At 37.9% G+C, this 25,014-nt stretch overlaps 1 protein-coding gene across 1 annotated transcript in view; it reads right to left on the reverse strand.

The window, feature by feature from the left end:
- Positions 1–25,014, reverse strand: part of RAPGEF5 (Rap guanine nucleotide exchange factor 5) — a 173,321-nt gene that overhangs the window by 119,384 nt on the left and 28,923 nt on the right. The window contains exons 2-6 of the mRNA XM_020781222.3: positions 22,507–22,557; positions 22,108–22,214; positions 18,531–18,652; positions 14,245–14,404; positions 8,710–8,773 (exon numbers count right to left, since the gene is read on the reverse strand). Coding sequence (XP_020636881.3) covers positions 8,710–8,773; positions 14,245–14,404; positions 18,531–18,652; positions 22,108–22,214; positions 22,507–22,557 — 504 coding nt within the window. The remainder of the gene's footprint in view (positions 1–8,709; positions 8,774–14,244; positions 14,405–18,530; positions 18,653–22,107; positions 22,215–22,506; positions 22,558–25,014) is intronic.

The following is a 25,014-nucleotide window of genomic DNA, read 5'->3' on the forward strand; positions in this document are numbered from 1 at the left end:
CTGAATGCAAGATGGATGGCATGTCCGTTCTTCATCTGCCATTACATAAACATCAGGCACATATTATCACCAAAGGCAATAGTTCCCAACCTTTTGTAACCTAGGTGTTCTTGGACAGCAACTCCCAGAAAACCCAGCCAACATAGCTGGTGGCAAAGGCTTCTGGGAACTACAGCCCAAGAACACCTGCATTACCCAAGGTTGGGAACCACTGATCTAAACCAATCACCTGAATGTGTTGAATTAACTGTGCTAATAAGTCTACTATCAGTTAATTTATTAAAATGTAGTGAGTTAGGTATCTGGCTGTGGAATCAAGAGTTTGGGAGTTCAATTCCTCAGTGTGCCCCCATGGAGAAGAGTCAAATGGTTTAGCCTTGGGCAAGCTGCAGAGTTCCAGATTGGCCTCAAAAGAAGAGGGTAGCAAACCACTTCTGAGTACTCATTACCTAGAATATCCTAGAAAGGGTCACCATAAGTCAGAACCGACTTGATTTATTACTATATTTTATTACTGTATTTATTGGTATTCAATGTCTCCCTTTCAGATAGACAAATTACTCTGTGGATTTTCTGTGGCAGCTACTGAAAACGGTAATAAAGCACTGAAAGGACTAGTGATAAAGCAAAAGATGAAAATAATAGGCTTTTTTTAAAGAAGAACTACCAGCATCAGTTCTTACACTGACATATAAATAAAAGCAAGTATCGGCAGTTGAGTAAGATTTACGAAGAAATTCAGAATTTCTCACATTTTTTTTTCAAAATATGAAATGTATTGACCTATCAGAAATACGTACTAAGAAGTCTACTTTCTTGATAAATTTCTGACTTCTCAGAATATGGAAGGTTATGGTTTCATAAAGGTATTCAAGGTAGCTCGCAATATATTTCAAAATAAATGCAGGGAAAATACAATAAATTACAATATTAAAAAGCAACGAGCATATTATCATTACATCAGCAATGAAAGAAATTAAAACAATGAAAAGCACACATACACCACATCCTAAAAAAGCCCTTCACTGCCCAGTACTCAGCTGTCAAAGACCTGATTCTGGAAGGACATCAGTGAGGGAGCCAGCTTGCCCCCCCTCCCAGGTAGGTAGGGAATTCCACAGCCTGTGAACAGCCTCCAAAAATACCATCTTAGTGGTTTTGTCATATTTCCTGCTGTCTTTCCATTTTGCCTAATGGAAAATAATGCCTTCTGTATTTGAAAAAAAAATTTATGTCCAAAAAGGTTAACTTTCAATATTGGAAATGGAAGTATACGTATCTTCAGATCCAGATCCTTCAAATGCTTAATACTTCAATGAAAATACTATCAGTTCTATTTTATATCCATCCTAATCATGGATGTCCTCTTAATAATCTCTTTAATAATTTAAACACAGTTAAATCAAGTCAGATAGTCATGGAAGAAAAGGTCAAACGTCATTATTACAATATAAAAGCTCACACAGTCGAAGCAAAGATGAATATCATAGTTTGAATGTCTTGTAGATATTGTTTTGAGACTACTTGCAGATTTAGCTGGCATCACTGCTCAACCAATTATCTCTTACTCAATTTATGTTCATTTAATATTTTCAGAATTGCCCCTGTATAGCCACTGAAAACTAAAAGATAAAGGATTAACATTGTCTTGGGTCAACCAGAGAATCTGAAGCAGCTTTCATAAAGATTGCAACCACCCAAACGTAATTACTGTTTTATTTACAAGAAACCTCGTATCTCTCTGAAACAACTGTTTTTTATCAACTGTCTTTTTTAACCAGAGATATTTCTAATGTTTATAAAACAGAAATGTAAATCTCCTCCGAGACAAGAATGATTCATACAGAGGTATAATCAGAATTGGAAAAATCTATAAGGAATTTGATTTTCTTTTCACTTGAAGACAGCACAAGACTAAAACCTCTATCTAAAATGGGCTTTGGGTGTTTTAAATAAATTTTTTAAAAGGTGAATGCATGATGCATATGGAAGAGCAGATTGTTTTGACAGGGAATTGTGTTTTTGGCTTTGTTTTGGTTTTTGACTGGAAGTGGTTTAACTCCTCCACCAAAAGTAATTTATTTTAACTCAGACATCACATCAATTTAATTTCAAGTGATTCCCCATATGTGAACAACTCTTTTGGTATATTTTTTAAAAATTGTTATCTGTCTGAACATTTGTTACAATTATTTATTTATATCACATCAGACTGCTTTGTCCAGTGTTCTGAACTCCCACCCCCCAGTGTTCTAGTGCTATGCCACTTAGAAACACTAATCAAAAAAAGTAAGATGATTGCATAGGTGGCTACATAATAAAAATTAATAACTCAAAATACTGGATTCTTGGGCAAAACACGGAGCTCCTGTTTTGTTATGTAAACATAGCAGTCTGCAGGTGTCTAGGAAATTTGTTAAAAATTATTTAAATTGTGAGTGTAGTCTCTGACATTGATACAGTACCAGGGGGAAATGCCTGATTAAAAGCTATCCCAAGGGAATGCACACTGTGGTTCAAATACCATGCGACTGCCACGTGACTTTAAATCCATTTCAATAACACTGCCACATATTCTGGGGCATTACATTAATGTAACCGGACCCTTGGATACTTCTATTTATCATGCTTATTTTTCTAATTGGAAAATTATTGTTTGTCCAAATAAAGAACACATTTTTTGTTCTCAGAAACAAAAACTGATGAATATTTTAAAATTAATTTCAAGCATTCCTCATCAACTGTTTAAAAGCATCAACTCTAAGCTTGTAACTGAACAAAAATTATTCTGTCTCAGACTCTTCAAGTATGTACTCTTTTTACCTGCTGAGTTACTTAAATTTTCTATTCCAAGTATACCGTACATCTGCTTATTTTCAGAAGTTATTAGTTTATCTTTGGCCAACCAATTTGCAAATCTGCAAACTCCCTTTTTTTGCTTCTGAAGTTTCAGGCAACTATCTTATGGACAATATTATAATATTAAAATATTATATGCAATTTCCGTTTCAAAATAAATATTCTCATGATTTTCTTTGCTCACAAAATCACACTATGGCACTATTTTCCTATTAAAAACTAAATATGTTATCTAAATAATATCTCATTTTATATGATAAGCCAGAATCTCATTGTTTAACTCTGCAAGATGCAACAAGTTACAAGATGGGGGATACTGGGCTTAGCAATACTACAAGCAAGAAGAACCTTGGATTTGTAGATCACAAGCTGAATATGAACCGATAGTGTGAAGTGGCTACAAAAAACACAAATGCTATTTTAGGCTGTATTAACAAAAGTATGGTCTCCAAATTCTGTGAAGTACTCTTTCCCTGCTATTCTGCACTGGGCATGTTTAGCCTTGAAAAAAGAACACTGTAGGGAGACATGATAGCAATTTTTAAATATTTGAAAGGTTTGAAAGGTTGTTATACAGAGGAGCTGCAGGATCTGTTCTCAGTCATCCCAAAATCAGGAATAATGGGCAAGTTACAAGAAGCCACATTTCAATTGAATAGCAGGGAAAACTTCCTAATTGTTAGAACAGTACAACAATGGAACCAATTACCTCAGGAGATGGTGAGTGCTCCAGTGCTAGAGACATTGAAGAGAACATTAGAGAATCATCTGTCAGACATACTTTGACTTGAATCCCTGCATTGAGCAAGAGGTTGGATTCGATGGCCTTATAGGTGCCTTCCAACACCATTATTCTATATAATTTTATGTGCCTTCAATAGGTCACTTTATATATTATTAGAACAAAAGCATTTCCATTAAAAAGGCTGAAAAATAAAAGCTTAAGCTTTAGTGTCTCGTGGTTTAAAATATACATCAGTGGTTTGTCTTACACACACATTTCGCATATAGAGACAAGAAAAGTAAAAACGCATAGCCTATTGGCTTTAAAATTATATCATGGATTGTATATAATTCCTCCTGAGAAAATGTCATTCATGGATGGAATACATGTTCCCCTTGTTTCTATAGTTCCCTGGATATATGCTCAAGAAGGCCGGAGACTTTCTGGAGTAGATTTAGAGGGATAAAGGGAGAACAGAGGAAGACAAAATTCTGTTAAAAAGGAAAAGGTTTCTCTCACACCCAGTGCTGAATGTAATGTTTTATGCTCACATTTTATAGCTACAGGAAGCTACTGAAAACAGATGTTAACCATGTTGAGAATTAAAAATGCTTGCTTGTCATTTCCTTTGTGCAAACTGTTACTTTATGAAGAGCAATGCTATATTTACAGAGGGCCTGCCATGGCTGCTAGCAATCATGTGCAAAATTGCATGCTATCTTTGTACTAAAAATGGAGAAATGTCCTTGAATATATCTAAGAGAGAATTATGTAAACTTGGATATTATACTGGAACTCAAAGCAACATGCAAAGATATGCAATATTATTATAAGTGCTTCATTTAGTAACTATTCACTAGGTTATAAATGGAGACTTTGAATTTAGCATTTTATATTTCTATCGGATGCAATCTTTTAAATATTTCTGTTATTGCCTTACACTAAGTTTGATCTGTGTTTTTTCCCTAATGACTTTTTAAAAAAAACAACATTGGAGTACAACTCTATGCTCACAAATGGGACTGTAAGATTTTGAGATCTGGAAGTGACTCTATTATACCAGCAGAATTCCCAATAAAGCAAAAAAAAAAGCTACGATGGGGCATACCTTGGACAGGGCATGGAAAGAAGCACATCTACAATGCAACTTCTATCTTTTCAATTCACAGTCATACCCCTGGTAACATTACAATTTAACATCCCTCAGACCTGGTCCCCCAAAAAAAGCCCTCCTGTTAAAAAAGAGGGGAAGATGATTAAAAGCCTCTACTTCACCATATACCATGCTTAATAGAATTTAACCTATGGCAAGGATGGGGTAAATATAGCTCACTAGATGTGGCTCAGCTGCAATTTCCATTGTCTTCTCATACCAATGGCCGTGCTGGCTAGATCTAACTACAGTTGCAACCCACCAACATCTGAAGAACCTCACATCCCCCACCCCTAAGGAATACTATGTCACAATACAGGACTGTTTACTGTGGATATCTTTAGCCTATCTTTTAACAGAGCCCTTAGGGTGGCTAACAAAATTGGCTTGTAAACATATATAAACCCTGGTTAAAGTTGTCTGGGAAAATAGGTTAAATAAACTGCAAATGAAGATAAGAGTCCTGTTAAGGCATTCTTCACTCCAACTATGACTGTGTTTAGACTGGACTGCCTTCTATGTAGGCTCTACATCTGAGCAAGAATCCAGATTTTCCAGAACTAGTGATTGCATGTAGAGCCTTCTCCTCTTCACCTGTCACTGAAACAAGGAAAAATGCAACAATGGGGAGGGGGAGGAGCCAGTCAATTCTCTGTAATCTTATTCTTAGTGCCAGGCTATAGAGTTGGTGAATTTGGCTAAGGTCCTTGCTTGGCAATGGAAGGAAATCAATGAAAGCATGAGACAAAGCTCTGTGGAGATAATAATCCAAAGTCAGAACAGCACCAACAAAAAGGTCCTTTCCTCTAGCAATCTCCTATTTACAACTTACTTGGCTGAGGTTTAAAGGAAAGAGTCTCCAATGAAGATGTCAAAGTTAATGTTTATATACACAGAGACAGGCAAACCTTAAGGTGACTGGTCAAATGTTATAAAATACTTCAATTAAAAAAAAAACACAGAATACTTTGAACTAGGTCCAGAAACATGCCAGGAACAGAGAGAAGAAGAACAGTTCTAATACATTGTCCTCTTGCATAATTACAGCCCAGGTCCAGTTTTTATTCCCAGCTATAGTGACGAAGACTCATCAAACCAACTGTATTCGTGCAAGTAAAAGAAATTTGTGCTGCTTATATACAGTGGACCCTTGAGTTACAGACGGCTTGACTTACAGACTTTTTGAGTTACAGACTTCTCTGGCCGCAAAATTTAGGTTTGACTTGCAGCCTGAGAATTGACTTACAGACCAGAAAAAAACCAAAATGGAACAAAAACGGCCTGTTACAGGATTAATCAGTTTTCAATGCACTATAGGTGAATGGAGACTTGACCTACAGACTTTTTGACTTGAGAACCGCCTTCCAATACAGATTAAGTTCTCAAGTCAAGACCCTACCGTATCAACCCACAAGTGATTAAAGCACTCTCTGGGCAGTTTACAATTTAATTATGCAGGCTACACTTTCCCCCACCACCCATCCTGTCCCAGCAAATTGGGTACTCCGTTTACCAATTTCACAAGGATAGAAGGCTGAGTCAACCCTGAGCTGGCTACCTGAGCCCATGAATGAACTCAGGTTTTGTGAAGAGTCTTTGACTGCAGCTGCAGTTTAACCACTGTGCCACAAGACTCACTAGGAATTACTCAGTTATCATTCAGCAACTGATTCAGTGGGCCTACTTCAATTTGGGGTTAGGAACTGGATTTATTTCCTTATTGTTGTATTCTGAAGTAAGAATTTAAAAAAACTGGACCATTTTTAAAGGCTGCTCTAAATATAAAAAATTCACTACTGTTTGTATTACTGGCTATATATATAACACATACATATGCTTCAAATAACAATGTATCTTTAAGAAAATGACCTAAAAAACAGACATAATCTATGTTAGTAGGGGAATCTCTCATTATAGAGGTACATACTGCAGCACTCAATGTACTTTTTAACAATTAAAATATAACAAGAGTATCCTTTGCACAGTTGTTTCCTGCAGTCGAACCAACTTGGCACCAACCGATACAGCTATTATCACTCAAATGTTCCTTGCCCTTCCATTGTATGAAAAAAAGTATGCATTTCCTTTCAAAACTGGTTCTAGCCTGAATCAAGAAAATGGACCTCTACTATTATTCTGAGGGGGGGAAAAACACCTTCCAAAAATACTGAACTGCTGTCTGAGGGAAGCTAGTGACAATAAAACTGTATCAATTCACTACTATGTGACAATAAAACCTACATAATAAAGACATTAATTCACTACTAAACCTGGTTTTAGTTTGTACAGATACAGTTCTTATTAATACTCCATATACTAGTCACAAATATCTTATTTAATTTATCATGATTTAGAATGCATTATAACCTTAATAAAGGCAGACCTTTGATAATCTTTATAGGAATTTTACAGAGTTAAGAATTCTTCCCAAGATGACCATGTCCATGAGTTTCAAACAAATAACTACCTAATCACTATCCTGACAATTTCATCTTGTCAGGATCAAATGGAAGGATGGGTATGGAATCCCAGTGGTCAACTTGCTAACACCCTTTATGTTGAATGATTAAAGAAAAAGTTATCTCATCTCTCAAATCTCAAGATGGCTTTACTCCCCTCCAACATTCTTTCTCATCAGGATCAATTAAAGATGTCATGAAATCACCCTGTTTTTTGCTTGGGGAATATATAAATATCTGCTTACTCTAATTTTAATTTTGGATATCTTTGCCTGTTTATCTACCCACTGCTCTAAATCTGGTCTTTCCTGTCTGCAGGGGGCCCTGTAGCCCCATTTTAAGAGTATACATTCAGGGATGCTTACAGCAAGTTACTGGCATCTGTGAAGCTTCATGAAATAAAAATAAGTAATCCTATTTAAATATTCAACACTATGTTTCAAAGCTAATAAAATCAATTAGTCATCATTACAGGCCTGCTTAAAAATAAATACTGTACAACATTTTATGACACTTAATAGGCTTGGGTTCAGTTCAGTCTCTTGCCTGATCAGTCCACAGCAATTCAGATCCCATTTCTCTCCCCCACCCCGTGTGTGTGTGTGTGTGTGTGTGTGTGTGTGTGTGTGTGTGTGTGTGTGTTTATACACACATGCAGAGAGAGAGAGAGAGAGAGAGAGAGAGAGAGATTTTTTGCTGATCAGTTGGACATTGGTTCTTAGAAACTCTCACAATCTATTTTGATCTCAACCATTTTAAATCCCTCCAAAAGTATACAACCTCTTTGGTGCTCATAGAGTTCTGCAACCTCACTACTTGCAGATCTCGGAAAAGTTACTTTGTTGCACTATGACTCCCAGAACATGCTAGCTAAAGAATTCTGGAAGTTGCAGAACAAAATTCTTCCTGCTTGCAAAGATTAAACAGTTTCCCAGCATTTTCTCGAGGAATTTCCATGGGCCTTTCATGGATACAGGCACAATTATTTTCTCCTAGTTATTCCTTCCCCTATGACAGTCCACTTACTGCTAATAGAGAATTAACATATTTGAAAAAGACAACGAGCAATTTTTATTACTAATGTCGTGCATCATTTGGGCAGGGATGCTACCTTCTGAAAAATTTGCTTCCCAAAGAAGACTGTCTGGTGTCAACCTTCTCATCTTTGTGGTGCCACATAAAGACTTTTTCATTCATTCATAATTTTTAGATGCCTATTTTAACACACTTACAATCTTCTGGCCCTGAGTTTGTGTGGATTTAATCACTACTTGTGTCTTAATGTACTGCTGCATCATATTTTAATACATTGATGACTGCTGTTGCACTTATCCAATAGTTATCTGCACTGAGATCCCTGCATAGTTTAAAAGTCAGGATACAAATATAGCACAGTATTAACTTATTCTTATTAAATCGCTGCATGCAAAAGATATTCGAAGATATAAGACTACAGCTCACTATAAAAAGATAACATTTCAAAAAGATCAAGGAAGTTCTTGTGAAATACCTACCGCAGAAGTTAGGCGAGCAAGAATTTCAGCATTTGTTTCAGCTGTATCTTCTATTTTTCTGTTCCTTTTGAAACAAAAGATATAAAAAAGGGTTACAAAATATCTCATAAAGGGATCTAAGGCTAAAGAACAGGAAAAGGGAGAAAACCCAGAAATTACAAGCATAATACAAGTTGAACTCTTAACGTGATGTTTCCTGATCACGTCTCTCCTCTATAGTAACTCTGCCACCCTACTCTTGCTTCCCCTGGCAAGAGTCAGCAGTGGTGATGACTATGGAGTCTAAGACAATTTAGTCAGAACTGGCGGTATCTGCAGGGAGTTCAAAACAAAATCTACAAGGTAAGGCACTTAAGCAAGATGCCTTCCTTACAAGAGTCGAATTGCCATCACACTCAAACAAACATGACAAATCCCAGTAGCTTGGTCAAGGCAAGACCTTCTTTTATTACCACGAACACTCTATTCCAAAAAGCCCAGACAACTGCTTGAAAGGATTATTGTGTTCTACTCAAGAGAGAAAAATGTTAAAAGGACAAAAAGCAAGAGTTCCAAAAAATGAACAAAAAGATTTCCCAAAATACAGTTGTTGTGGGTTTTTCGGATCCCGTCCAGATCCATCAGATCCCGGCCGTGAAAGCCTTTGAGAATACGTTTCCCAAAATACTTATAGCAAAAGAGATTGCCTTAAGGCCATACAAGGAAAATACCAGGAAACAACTAAAGCTAAGCTAGACTCATACTGTAGCAGAGTTGTAACACAGTGCATTATTTCCTCGCAAAACTTCATCGGACCGCAAATGGACTCAGTATCGTCCTTCTGAGCAAGACTGAGCCCCTTTCTTGGCATCCAGGAATAGCAGGTGAGCAAAGAACATTCTCCTGAGAGATAGGCTAGGCTGTCTAACTAGTTTTCGTAAGCCCTTTTATATAATAAACTATTCTACACCTGTCATAATCAAAATATTAATCTCCTTTTGTGAACACCCCAAACAAAAGCATTTCCATCTCCTCTCCCTCTCCCACAGCCTAATTTGCATGACTGGGGAAGGATGTGGACTGGTCTTTAAAGTCAAGAGTTGAAGTGAGAGCATTAGATTCCTTTGGTGCTTCCTGGAAGTGCCCTTTGAAGCCTTCCTTAACAGAAGGTGTGAATTCTTTATTTAATGGCAGGCACTGGCTTCTATCTTCTTCTCAGCCAGCTTCTCAGGCACTCCCAGAGAAGCACTGAAGCTTCTAGTTAGTGAATTCTATGTTCCATGCTCCAGATTCTCAGTTTCTTTACAAACTACAACAAGACAGATCTGATTAAATATATGTTCCTGAAACTTGGTAGGATGAGATTCATGAATGGAATGCAGTACTTGAAAGGAATAAGGTATTCAGGAAGGAAGGAGAGGCATTGTATGCAAAGGATATGTACATGATCCATGATTTGAAGCATGGATGGAGAGTGGATATCACTTGAAGGAATGCATTTCAAAATTAATTTGTTGATCTTAACTGTTAGAAATTGAAACATTCATCTCTTGTTGTTAATGTTACAAACAGAAGACTAATTCACTTGAATTGTAGTATTCTTTTTTCACTTCTGATTTTTTTTTAAATTCTTTTCAATGGGGTTAGAATTATGGGGAAGGGAATTTAGGTTTAGGGGGGTAGGCCTGGATAGGGAAGGGGGTAAAATGCCAGAGCGTGAGATAGTACATTTACATCAACTTATACAATAACACTAGAAAGAGAGATAAAGAAAAACAGCAAATTTTCCAGTATTACTATATTTAGTAATCTATCTTTTCCCTGGTTGGACCTTCACATTCTTCTTTCATCTAAGCTCCCCAGGCTATCTGTTAAGTGTACAGTGCTGCCTTGCTTAACGGGTGCCCCGTTTAACAACGAATCCGCATAGCGATGAAGATATTGCCATTGCTTTTGCCATCGCATTGCGATGTTCCCTACAGGGAAAAATCGCTTTGCAATGATGGCTTCCCCCCCATCACAAATGCCCCATTTTTGCACAGCTTGCGATGGGGGGAAAGCAATCGTCCAAGAAAAGAGCTGGGAGCCAGCTTCCCTGCTCCAGCCTCTCCCCAGCAGCTAAATAAGCAGTGAAAATGCACTGGGGAAGCCTCTGCGCGAGGGGTGGCGGGCCTGCCCCTACCACACCCCCACCCACCCCGGCAAAGCGCCGCTTTCGGAAGCCTCCTGGGGCTTTTTACAGCAGTGAAAATGCACCTCTGAAAGCAGTGCTTTGCTGTGGGGGTGCGAGGGAGGTGGCGGGGCCTGTCCCTGCCACCCCCCACCCCACCCCCACCCCGGCAAAGCGCGGCTTTCAGAGGCTTCCCCAGTACATTTTCACTGCCTATTTAGCTGCTGGGGAAGCTTCAAAGAGCACAGCGGATCAGCTGTAAGGCAGGGAGGGGGAGGGGCTGGAGCAGGAAACTGGCAAAATGGCCGCCCGCTGTGTTTTGGCCCGGATTCCTCGCTTACCGGGCAGCGAAAATGGCGGCTGGATGGAGATTCCCCACATAGTGGTGAGTTTTTCCCCAGTAGGAACGCATTAAACAGAGTTTAATGTGTTCCTTTGGGGTTTTCTTCCCCACATAGCGATGTTTCTGGATAGCGACGTTAATCCTGGAACTAATAAATGGATGTTCAGTAAATATGCAGATGAAACCAAACTGGAAGAGGTAGCAAATACCTCAGGGGATACAACAATGATTCAGGACAACCACAACAGTTTGGAGAACAAAGCCAATAAAGACAAAATGAAGTTCAACATAGTAAAGGTAAACTGCTGCAGAAAAATCAGATGAAGGAATGTAGAATGAGTAACAACTAGATTTGCAGCAATATGTGCAGAAAAGCTCTTAGACGTAAAATGAATCTACAGGTATCAAACTTCACAAATTAAATATAAGTCAACAATGTGATACAACAATAGAGGGAAAAGCCTAACAAATGCAATTCTATGCTTAACCAACAGATGTACAATGTCCATTGCAATGGAAGTAATGCAGTAGCACTCTATTTTGCTTTGGTCAAACATCATCTGCAGTATCATGTTCAATTCTGGACACCACAGTTTAAGAAGGATATCAGTTAGTCTGAATATGTTCAGAGGAAAACAATCAAGATGGTAAAGGGCCCACATATCAAGATCTATGAGAAATGGTTGAAGGAGCTGAGGATGTTTAGCCAGGAGAAAAGATTGAGAAGGGGTATGATAACCATTTGAAATACCTGAAGCAAAATTTGATGGAAAGTTGAAACAAATTTTGAGGATAAGAATCAAATTAGTGCATTCAAATTGCAAGAAACGTATTTCTGAATAAACCTTAAGAAGAACTGAATAAAATTTAAGTGCACTAAAAGCTACTCCACAGTGAAACAGATTACCTTGCAAGTTGGTGTGCTCTCCTTCACTGGAAGGATTTAAACAGACATGAATAGCCAGCTGCTTCTGCTGTGGACTCCTGTACTGGCAAAAGGTTCCACCAGAGCTGGAGTTCATTCCAACTCAATAGTTCTATGATTCTACAGTATCACTAATGGAAACATCAAATTATATAGTGCCATTTCAAAGACTAACAGGTTTATTTGGAATAAACTTACCTTCCATAGATTGTACCCTACTTTTTCAAATGCAAAAGCAGGCTGCAGACCATGAAACCTTAGGCCAATCAAACTTGGTCTTTAAGGTGCCACAAGACTCTTTGCAGCAAAAGATCAACACAATTGCCCTCCTTGAAATAGCTAACTGAGGTGTTTCTAAGAGTATATCAACCATGCCTTTCTATTGTATTCAAGCATGCCAAAATTAAAAAGAACCCCTTTTGTAAAAAGAGTGCATTATTTTAAACTGTGCTATTACTTAGCATAAGAGATGGTGGTATTCGTATTCATATACAAATACGAATATCCCTGCACAGTTGGAAAAAACAAGGGGGGCGGACTATCCACTAATGATTTCGCAGCTGCCGCTGGTTCCACAGAGGCTTCCTATTGCACCATTCTCCGCAATGGATTAGCAACTCTGCGACCTGACAAAGAGGCTTGTCATCCCGCCTCCTGCCAGACCTGGGTAATCGATTGCAGACAACGGCACAACAGGAAGCCTCTGTGGAGCTGGTGGCAGCGGCGAAATCGTAAGTGGACAGTCCGGCCCTCATTATTTCCACCTGTGCGAGGATATTCATATTGGTATACGAGTACCCCCATCTCTACGTAGCATTCTTCACAGTGGCTTTTACTGAGAAATGCAGCAAAGGAAATAAATTATTTCATTTTAATGGCAGGAAAGAGGGATCAGATCTGAGATGAACCAGAATTCATTATCATCTTGTGGGACTCTCATGACCAACAGATGCAGCATAGCTAAACAAAGTCCAAACTTGACACCCACTTTTCATAGTTGATTTAGCAAGTTCATTCTAATTAGTTTGTGAAGCACATCTTGTTTCCTCAGTGATTCTCGACTTCTAGATCCAGATATCAAAATGCTTCTGCTTCTTCCATCCATTCTCTCATTAAAAAGTACAGGGGAACCAGTCACTCATAACCATTTCTAATGAATGAGATTCAAAGTTTCACTTCATTTCCACTCATAGCTCAGCTTCTCCTATTTCTTACTCTCTTTCTTTCTCAGTTCTGTGGCTTTGCCATCCATCATTTTCATATGTCCTTGTTTTTTCACTGCAAAGTATACAATGATACCTTATTAGCTTGAACATATACGTATATGAAGGTCTTTCAAGAAAACACCCAATAATATACAGCCAGTCTATCCCAAGATGCAATGCAAGATTGCTCCATAGAGATAATACAGAGACAGCTATATCCTTTGGGCCTGATTTAGATTTTAAAAACGAAACAAGAAAAAGAGTAACACTGTGGCCCATTATATTATAAGTGGGAAAAAATCAAAAACATTCATATGTAACTTGTTTTGACATATAAAGCCCTAAACGGCTTGGGCCCTGGATACCTGAAGGACCGCCTCCTTCCATATGAACCTACCCAGCAGTTAAGATCTAACCAGGGGGGCCTTTTGAAAGAGCCATCCCTTAAGGAGATAAGAGGGAGGGCTTGTAGAGAAAGGGCCTTTTCGGCAGCTGCCCCCAGACTATGGAATGTCCTCCCAACTGAGATTCGTCTGGCGCCAACGCTGATGACATTTCGGCGCCAGGTCAAAATCTTCCTGTTCCAAATGAATTTTAACTGAAATAATATCAGCTGTAGGTCTGATGGCAATTTTTAGAATATATATTTTAATTGCATTTTAATTATTTTGCCCTTTTATTTTGCCTTTTTATTGTATTTTAAATGCTGTAAGCCGCCCAGAGACCTTCGGGTAGTGTGGGCGGCATATAAGTTAAATAAATAAATAAATAAATAAACTGTCTAGTGAATAAGGCAAAAGGAAAAACCAGTATGTAGGTAGGCAGGCAGACAGGCAAGTAGATAGATAGGCAGGCCGGCAGGCAGACAAATATCCCAGGAGCATCCAACAATAATCACATGGAAATTACTTACAAATTAATCCTCGGAGGAATAACAGGCAGCAGCTGTAGCAACAGTTTCACACCCTTTTTCCATCCATCTTCTCCTTCATATTCACAGAAAAGATAGGTACACTCATCAGTTGTGAATTGGTAGAAAGAATACTTGTCCTGAAAATATGTCTGTCTGTCCACTGTTTAAAGAAAGGAAAATAAAATCAATTAATTGAAAACAACTTTTCTACTTTTAAAAGGTTAAAGCCACAGGCTAATTGTGAAATACGTTTTAGAAGAATCACGCAGTAATTTGACTTCAGCCTGCAACTAAGGCTGAACTCAAATGTACAAACAACATTTTGCTCATTAACATCTGTTTTAAATAGAGAAGCAACACTGTAAACCAAACTGCAAATAGACAAGGTTTACAACACCGATTTTGACAATTTTGGAACCTGTTTAAAAAAGCATGACATTGTACAAAGCAGATCAAGATTCCTGTGCAACGGTGGAGATCTTTTCCTGTGTCTCTAGCTGGAACTTGCAATGTAAATGTTGACTCAGAATTCAGCTGCCGATTTAGTGGACCTTGCAGAAAAACTGCTTCCTTTTTCTTTGAAGGCAGAAGATGCAGACAAGATGGCAAACTGGCAACAGAGGTACTTTAAGAAATAAAGAGGCACCTGCTTATCCTCTTGTATTGTTTTGTTGTCATCTTCTCTGTCTTTATCTTGAATGTAGCTGAATATGATTCATCTACTATACTTCAGTATTGGCTAACTGCTGCAAATTCCCTTGCAATCATGACCAAAAGAACTGGAATATTAAGTCCAATTTTCCTTTTTATTCTAATGCATAGATGTCACTGCATAAATAAATCACAGACAAAGCAGGAGGGCCTGCCTTGAAATTCATAGATGAAGCCCTCTCCCCCAGTCTACCAGGTGCTATTGCCTTACTACATTAGCCCCTAAGCAGTAATTAAAAACAGGATATACTGTACTAAATTTCAGGAAGATCTCATTTTGTATCTTATTTATTTTTATTTATTTAAAATATTTTCACCCCACCTTTCTCCTTGAAAAGGATGCAAGAAGGCTTACAACATTGAAAGACAATATTAGAAGATGAAAACAATGAATATACAACAGTTATACATTAAAAGATAATATTCATCATTAAAAGATAATATATAAAGCTATGAACAATGAGTAAAGAGGCACCTTACATCATTAAAAGGCAATATTAAATTTAAGAGCAATAAGTATACAATTTTACAAATAAATATATATTTTAAAAAAACTGTCTACTGGGAGATCACACCCTTAATGACATCAAGTCCCATATAAAACAAATGCAAATGCAAATTTATAAACAGATTGTATTTCAAAATTTCCTTGAGTTCTGTTCCCTCCCATGAAGTCTGCTTCCAAGAAGTGCACCATGTACACTTTTCCTCTCCAAGATCCACTGACACCCATTTTCCCTCTCTCTTTCTTAACTCCTGTCTCACACCATCAATGGGTCTCAACCTTCAATCATTCATGGGATCAGAACAGAACATGAGTACTTAATAATAATCACCCTTCTATAACTTTAAGTCATATTACAATATCCCCAAACACAAGATTAAAACTTACACTCTGTAAACACCACCAAGACTTCCCCCCTCTCTCTCCCTTTTCTACGCAATACTTTGATATCAAAATTGTCTGCATGCATTCAGCCAATCTCAGTTGCCTGTATGCAATTGTTACTCAAGTATAATTGCTTTTATTTCTTGTAGTCACTATTACTGAGATGGGCTTCCTCAATACAATGTTCCTTCTCTGATAAACAACAATCTTATCTCTGTTTCCCCTATGAGACCTTCTCGGAGTCAAAAGAAAGGATGATCCCCATTATGCATGCTTAGTTCTCTGTCAAATAAAACAGAGATTTAAGCATGCATAATGGGGATCATTCTCTTTTTTTACATACTAAAAGATGCTAGCTTGTACTTACAAGACCGTCTGTCCTCTGGCAGAATAAATGCAAGTAAAGTTTCTCCCTTTGCACACATTTGAGTAATTTCTCTGAGGCACAGGAGGCCTAGCAGAGCATATTCCTCAAATACAGGGAGGTAGCCTGCAAGGTGCTAGAGGTGTATCCCTAGCAAGCCTGTTACACACAACCTCATACAGTGGACCCTTGACTTACAAACGGCTTGACTTACAGACTTTTTGAGTTACAGACTTCTCTGGCCGCAAAATTTAGGTTTGACTTGCAGCCTGAGATTTGACTTACAGACCAGAAAAAAACCAAAATGGAGCAAAAACGGCCTGTTATGGGATTAATCGGTTTTCGATGCACTGTAGGTCAATGGAGACTTGACCTACAGACTTTTTGACTTGAGAACCACTTTCCAATACGGATTAAGTTCTCAAGTCAAGACCCCACTGTAGTTGTAACAGCATAAGGAACTGCAGCTGCCTTTGTGAACTATTTTCACATGCTACAAAGGATATGTGCAACAGCGGTGGTACAAAATGAGTTCAATTAAGGCTCATGAAAATTGAAACTGATGCAGAAATTACATGAAGCTTGAAGAATGGAAGACACCATCAGAACAATGAAAAAGAAAGATTATGGTACCTTCAGGTCATTCAAAGCTATTGAAGCCACCAATATGCTGATCCCACAATCTATGGCTCCTTGATCACTTAATTACAAGGAAGCAGTGAGCACCTCAATGCTGCCTGAGCACAATAATGGTCCAAATAGAACAAGCTGAAATTAGCTCTTGGCAAGACAGAAATGCTAATGGTCAGCAAAAAGTTATTCTTGTGGGTTAAGACACAAACTGGACAGGAAGGGCTTGCATTCTCCTTGACAGATCAGGGTTGACCTGACATGGCAACAGTCATCCACACCTTAGTCACAGTGTATCTGGATGGATGCAATGCACTACTGTATATGTGGAGCTTCCCTTGAGAAGGGCATGGGATCTGCAGCCAGGTTACTAATGGATGGTATCAAAATCATAGGATCCCTAATACTGAATATATGCAGTGGTTGCCAATTGCTTATCATGCTCATTTCAAGCTGTTGGTTTTAACCTTCAAAGTCCTAAACGGCTTGGAGCCTGGCTGCCTCTTTTTGAACCAACTTCAATATTGAGGTCTTCGTAACAGGCTCTCTTGAGAAAACCTACCCCTGAAGAGGTCCATCTGTTGTTCCCAGACTGAGGAATTACACCCCCTACAGAGCTACAATAAATCTCTATCACTGCTGCTTTTAGGAAGGGTGTGAAGATGCGTCTTTTTAAACTGGTTCATGAAACTCTTTAAAATTTCTTGCCCAGAATCAACTGAAGATTTACACCAATCTAAGTCAAACCACATAACTCAGAGTAGTGAATAGCCATTAATGAGACTCCAGTTGAATTCCTAATCATATGCCAAGTCACACATCTAACGGAAACCTAGAAATTTAAACATGGACTCATTAATTAGTAGCTATTTGCCACTCTAAGTTATGCTATTGCACTTATACTGTAAATATTCGGTTGGATTCTGGCCATTGAGAGGATTGAAACTATTTTTAGAATTCTCTTGAAATGTGGAACATCAGGACTAAAAATTAATCAAAGCACTTGTCAAATTGAGGGGAGAGGAGTTATTTTACATTATTGCACATAATAGGATAGTGAAATAATCTGCAGTGGCTATAAATGGTTCTCCCTTCCATTTCCTAAATAAAAAATTATAGTAACATATTTCTTCAAACAACATATCCCTCTCATGAAATCCTGGTACGACTCCCATGGGGAGCAGATGTTGCAGATGGAGAATCACTGATCTAGAATGCCACATGGGGAAATAGACAACAATGTAAGTGTTGGCAGATTGTAAACAGGGGAAGAATATTGTATTTTTTAGTCAGTTCTTCCTTTTCGTATATTAAAAACACCATAAACATATGGTGAATATTGATACTGCAGCTCCCTAAAAGCTAGGAAGCACTTGAGAATAGTGTCAAGGGAGTAAGAAAAGAACACAAGCTATATTCTGGAGACTGACAAATCTTTCCATGGACAATAACATCTAATAGCCATCTCATCATAATTAGTCTGGATATGAAAGATCATTTGTGCAAGACAAATATACAGCAAAGTAGTACTGGGAGAATACAGCAAAGCAGTACATGGAGAACTAAGATTCAGAACAAGAGCTTTTCTTTCTCTGTAAACATCATAAATCTAATGCCCAGAGAAAGACGTTGACAGGAGGGGAAATTGAACACGTTCTTCAAACAGGTCGGTCCTGTTTTCATAAAACTGACCTGATAACACAATTCCCATATTCAGCAGGAGCTGCCAGATCCCTGCTGCTGTAGATCTGTTCTTAACGAAAGGACAGCATTTTAAGAGCCAGTCTACAAGTTCAGATCCAATGCAACTTCGTCTAAAAAAAACAGAGAGAACGACCCCAAATAAATGTACATAATTATAAATCCCAATATACTTGGTAGACTCAGTTCTAAGCACATATATATAGGATTCTGATGCATGCCACATGAAACAATATTTCCAGAATAGTATCTAAACTGAACAGAGCTGCAGAATGTGGCTTTAATTTTAATGGACTAACACCTTGATGAAGTGAGGAAGAACTTAAAAGTATCACGGCATAGTGAGTTAGGCTACAGTGCTGTTGACTATTAAGGTATGCTCATCATACTTAAGCAGTCATATCTGTATGACCTTTTCACTACATGGAGCTCAGACATGACAAATTATCCCACTTAACTTCCCATAACAACCCCTGCTTTGAAGCTAGTTAGGTTAGTTAGACAGTTTAAAGGCCACAAGACGCTGCTCTAGTATTAGCATGATTAGGAAGAGACTGGTTATTTAGTTTATTTATAATACTTGTACTCCACCCTTTGTTAAAATAGATTCAAAAGTGCAACGTATAAAAGAAAAAGAGGTATTGAACAAAACACAAACTGATCTATCAGTTTTAAGCTAGTGTTTAAATGGCAACAGTATGATGACAGGCAAACCACCTTAGCCATAGTTTCCCACTGTTGTTACAAGAACTGAAAAAACACTCTCTCTATTTTACTTGCGTTTCACTGCAGACACGAGTTGGGCCCTGGCCGGTATCCTTATAATACAGAGAGGGTAATGTGGAGTTATTTATTAAATATCATGTTGATATCTGTTTTCATTTTTTTTAAAAAAAAAAAGTGGTTTGCACATAACAAATGCAGCAAAATAACAAAACAATAAAAACACTACAGTCTACTTAAAAGCAATTCACTTTAGTAGTGCTCACACAGTTAAGAAAACAAGCAAGAAAGTGGCTAGCTAAATTAGTAGGTTATCAGCTGGAAGACCCAAGCACAGAGAGGTTCAGAGTCTGCCTAACCTCTGTGGGGAGAGCATCCCACATGAGGAGTAAGTACCACAATAGAAAAGTATTTCCTTTGTATCAGAACTAAAGCCTCACTAAGCTGAAATGCACAAAGCACAGCTTATCTATTAAAAAATATGAAGAGAAAGATAATTTGTCAGGAAAAAAACAGTCTCTCAAACGTCCTGTCTTTATTTAATATTTAATTTATTTAAAATACATTAATCCCACCTTTCTCTTTAAAAAGAGTTCTGTCTTGAGCTGCACAGAGCCTTACAAGACAAATATAACCCGAATCTGGTTCTATATTTAATTGGCAATCCACTGGCATCCCGAAGGTGGGACCTGCACCTAATCTGTGGTTAAATTGGCAAGCAACAGCATTTTGAAGGATAACCAGTGCAGATGTGAATAAACAACCAATGAAGTTATTTTAAGACTGATGAAATGCGGTCTGAAGAAACTAGTCAAATGACCTAGCCTCTTATCCTACAGATCCTTATGAATGTTCTTCAAAGGTAAATCCCATGTATTAATAGTCAGAGAGGTAATCAGCACAGGGATAGCCATGACTTTCTGCGCAGAAAAGTGTTTAGCTAGTTTACCAGCTGTAACTGCAAAATGGCACTCTAGAAGCCACTTAGGCCTCAAGTAACAATGCCACTTGTGAAGTAAGGAGCAAGTGCTTTGACTTACAAAATCATTCCACTAAACTTGGTGGATTAAGATTTTCAGTCCAATAGCTTGCACCCCGACCTTCAGCCATTTCCTCTGGAAAAGTCTGTACTGTATCTAGCTTATTATTTCAAAACACATCAGTGACTTTCCCACGCCAGGTTTCTACTGTTTGATCCACACAGATAATTTGACTTCTTCTGAATTCTTTCAGTTGAGAATTCTTTCATCTTCCTGCATCTGTTTAATTTCTTCCAGCTTTGAAATCTGGCTGTCACATTAACTACTAGACATATGAAGGGGGTGTGTGATGCATCTCACAAGGAAGCAAAGATATGGGATGTTTTCAATAGTCAAGAACCCAGTTCCTGACATACTGTAGTGGATGATTAACAAGGTTTGTTGTTTCAGAATAATGATCAGTAACGTAACATTTAGATATATTAAGGAAGGAGGTTTTGCAGAAAAACTATACAAAAAGTATTTTCAAGGATAATGATTTTTAGTCTTTTAAGTATAAACTAATCGGCTGTTTGACTGCATCAGAATCCCATTCGCAAAAATAAAAAATAAAAACATGTCAGCCTTTTCTTTTCATCAGGATTTGGTATAGCTCTCTGTGGAACTGATGCATCATATCTTCAGTTTTCAGTCTGAAAGTATTTACCTGATACAAAAAGGGAAGTCTAACATGTTATGTGCTTGACTCACTATCTTTAATTTTGTTCTCAAATATCCTGTATATAATCCATTGTTAAGACTCATTGTGCAAGAAATACATGCCAAGTGTTGCAAACTAAGAGTTCAATTTTAACAGCAATACTTCAAGAAAAAGCACCATTTTGGAGAACTGCTAAAGTTACAAGGACTGTTATCCTGCCTACTTGAGGGTAAACTGTTATGGCCGTTCTCTGCTCTCCACCCCCACTGCCATTTGACAACTGCTACTAAAGCATGCAGTAACTTGGACATCTGATAAGAACATAAGGACATAAGAAGAGCCCTGCTAGATCAGGACAAGGGCCCATGTCGTCAAGCTTCCTGTATCTCACAATGGCCCCACCAGATGCCTCTGGGAACACATGAGACCATTAGACACCTGTCTCCTGATACCCCTCTCCTGCATCTGGCATTTTGAGGTACCTTCCTTTTAAGCCTGGAGATTATACACCCCCGTCATGGTTTGTAAGCTGCAATGGACTTTTCCTCCAGGAATCTGTCCAATCCCCTTTTAAAGGCATCTAGGCCAGATGCCATCGCCACATCCTGTAGCAAGGAGTTCCACAAACTAACAACATGCTGGGTAAAGAAAAATTTTATTTTCTCTGTTCTCACTCTCCCAACACTAAATTTGAGTCAATGTCCCCTGGTTCTGATACAGACCACTTAATGACAAAGGAAAAACCCTCTCTTCTTTCATAAAGTGTTTTCTTCTGGTAGAGGACATAAGCTCAAATATCATACATATACAGATCAGATCAAACAGTATTTAGTTCAACTAGAGGTCTGAAAATATTTCTATATAAAGCATAGTATAAAATAGCAAAACTTAAAAATGTGAATAAAATTAATAATCAAAACAGTGATGCTTTGATTACTTCGGATAATTTCATCTTGTTCGCTGGCACGAAAGCAGGGGTTGTGGAACTTGGAGAGCAAACCATGAGTACTGTTCTTTATGTAAGAACAGTTTAATGTGTCTGTTTCTGGAAAGAAATTTGTCAATGCATATAACACAGGGTCACCAATCCAGCTAGGCAAATATGAAGTTAGAGAGGAGGAAAAGTAAAAAATATATTTTGTTAGAATAAGGCAAACGTGGTTACCTGCAAAGTCCCATTAGAGACATTCTGTCTTTCATCAGATCAGAAGCTTCTAGAACAAAAAAATTTCTGAGAGCTCTCCCAGCACATGCGGCACCCTCTCCATAAATCTATAGAACAAAAAAATGAGCAAAACATAAATTATGCAAGCTTACATAGTTACACCATTAGCATGAAATAAAAGTTACAGAACACAGCTAACAAATACATGCTTTTCACATCCCAATATGGGGTTTATCAGGAATATTAAAATCTGTTTACAGGGATAACTTTGACCCATATGGTATTTAAATCTGAAAATGAACAAATGCACCAGTTTCAGATAGCATTGAATAAATAATTTTTAAAAATTAAGAAGTGAATCACAAGTCACCCAATCTGTTAAACAATGTATGTATATACCTTGTTGGTAGGATTTTCAAGATAGGGATTCGAAATTCTTCTGGATATAATCTGCAAGAGAAACGTATTACAGTCTTTGTTATTTTTCAATAAGTGTACAAAGCATAATAAGTCTGCTTAGAATGAACATTTCTAAGACAAATATTTTCTAATAGCAAATTCCAAAGAACATTCAACATCTTGTTATTAGTATCTTGCCTACGAAATCATTAGTTTTTGTTGTAATATAATAGCAATTTTATAAGGATCCCCAAAGATTAAAAGTAATAAAACTGCCAAGTATTGAGAGGTTTCCTATCCCCCAAGAGAATGCTTGCAATATTATTTTTATCCTTCATTCTTCTGTTTTCCACTCCATAATAGTTAATATTGTCACCTACATCTCATGCAGTTTGAGCATTCTGAACTAAGTCTAGTTTTATTCTCAAGTAGCTCATACTTGCTGAAATCAGTAGAATTTATCGTGTGTGACTATGAAGTTTCATTTCAAAGAGACTAACTCTGGGTTTAGCTTTCTGATACAGAGGGACATACAGTATATGACTAAGAGATACCGTGTTTCCCCCAAAATAAAACATATTAATTTTTGCTCCAAAAACACGCATTAGGGCTTATTTTCAGGGGATTTTTTTTCATGTACAACAATCTATATTTATTCAAATACCATCATGTCATCTTCTTCTGGTTGCTGCACAGTGGTGGAGGACGGGGTTTCACTTAACTGGGGCTTATTTTTTGGGGGGTAGGACTTATATTACGAGCATCCTGAAAAATTATACTAAGGCTTATTTTCAGGTTTCGTCTTATATTCAGGGAAACAGGGTATTCTTATACAAGGGTTGAGAAAGCAAAGGTCTAAACAACTATTTAAGAAACAGTTTGGCAGTCCCGAAATAAGCAAAACCAGGGAGCTGGACAGGGGACAGATTGTACAGTTCCGGATTAACCTTCGCTATGGCGAAACATCGCTAAACGGGACAGAAAAGCCCAAATGGGCCGAAAATTCACAGTTCAGCGATGCTTCCCGGGTCCGGCAGCCATTTTCACGCCCTCATTAAGCGAGGGCAGGGCGCGAAAACACTGCACACGGCCATTTCGGGGCTTCCAGCGGCCATTTTGGAGCCACCGAACAGCTGATCGTCGGGCTTCGTTTTGTGAAGATCGGTAAGCGAAACGCTTACCGATCTTCGCAAAGCAAGTTTTGCCCATAGGGGCCATCGGTATGCGATCGCATTTGTGATCGCTGAGACCCCATCGCTATGCGATTTTGTCGTTATACGGTACACTCGTTAAGCGAGGCACCACTGTATTTGTCTTCAATGTGGAAGAGATTGCAACTCTCGAATTGGCCTACTCAGCCACACAAGACACTGTTCCAAGACCTTCATACAGAGCACGTTACCATAGTCTCTCGAGACTGAAGGATGCCTACACAAAAACAACTATTTAAGAAAGAATTTTCTGTTATCCTGTTACACTTCAATTTTTAAGAAATGAATAAAAAAGACTGTAGAATAGCAAAGACATTATGAAACCACTCTTTTCTAATTATTAGAAGAAAGTAAGCAGGTAAATGCAGTTTCAGCTAAAATTACAGGTAAAGAACATTAGCACTGCTCTTCAGGGAAGAAACTCATACATAATTATGTGCTGAATTTTGAAACAACTAGTGAGATCCAATATTACATTTGTGAAGATTGCTGGAGGTGACGCTCAAACACCAATGACTCTGAAATAGGTTCCTATAAGCACAACCCTCCTCCTATGGTTAGCCACCTACATCAGTTCTTCCACTGCTCAAGTGGAGGATGAACAGGGCTCCTCCTGATTTTCATCTCCTACTTGAGGCTTAATTCCAAAACACTTACTAAGGTGGTACCTTTATCAGCAAACCAAAGGAGGGTGCAAAAGCACAAAGAACTGTGCAAGCTTTTGAGAGAGCATTCTGTTCATTAGACAAATGTAAAAAAATAAGCAGAATGGACATATGTATGCATGATGAATAAATATATTATTGGACTCTTGATTTCATGGATGACAAGAGACACTAAAACAGAGCTAAACAGTACTATACCTATTTTTAATTGCCCTGTTTAAATATATGTCATAACACGTATCAAACCTCTTTAAAGTCAACTTAACGGTTTTTGACCATACATATAATTAATGCAATAATATACATGCTAATATCTCATTCCAGTAAAATACAAACGGAACTTTGAAAGAGAAACAGATTTTATTGTTATTATAAAATTGGTATTTCCTTGAAATTAGAGACTGACAAACAACAGTACCAGGTTAGATTTTGCCTACAGTAATGACCTAAAGGCTAGGACATTGAACAGGGAGTGGTTTCCAAGAGAGCTAAAACCAGCATCTGTATACATCCACATGCACGCACAATTGTTGTTTGATATTTTTATATTTATGTTCTCTGTGTGAAAAACAGAAGCCAAAATAAAGGGGATCTGATGTAATCCTCTTTCGTTGCTTTTACTTTTAGGCTTT

Source organism: Pogona vitticeps, chromosome 6 (genome assembly GCF_051106095.1).
Source record: "Pogona vitticeps strain Pit_001003342236 chromosome 6, PviZW2.1, whole genome shotgun sequence".
Lineage (NCBI taxonomy): Eukaryota > Metazoa > Chordata > Lepidosauria > Squamata > Agamidae > Pogona > Pogona vitticeps.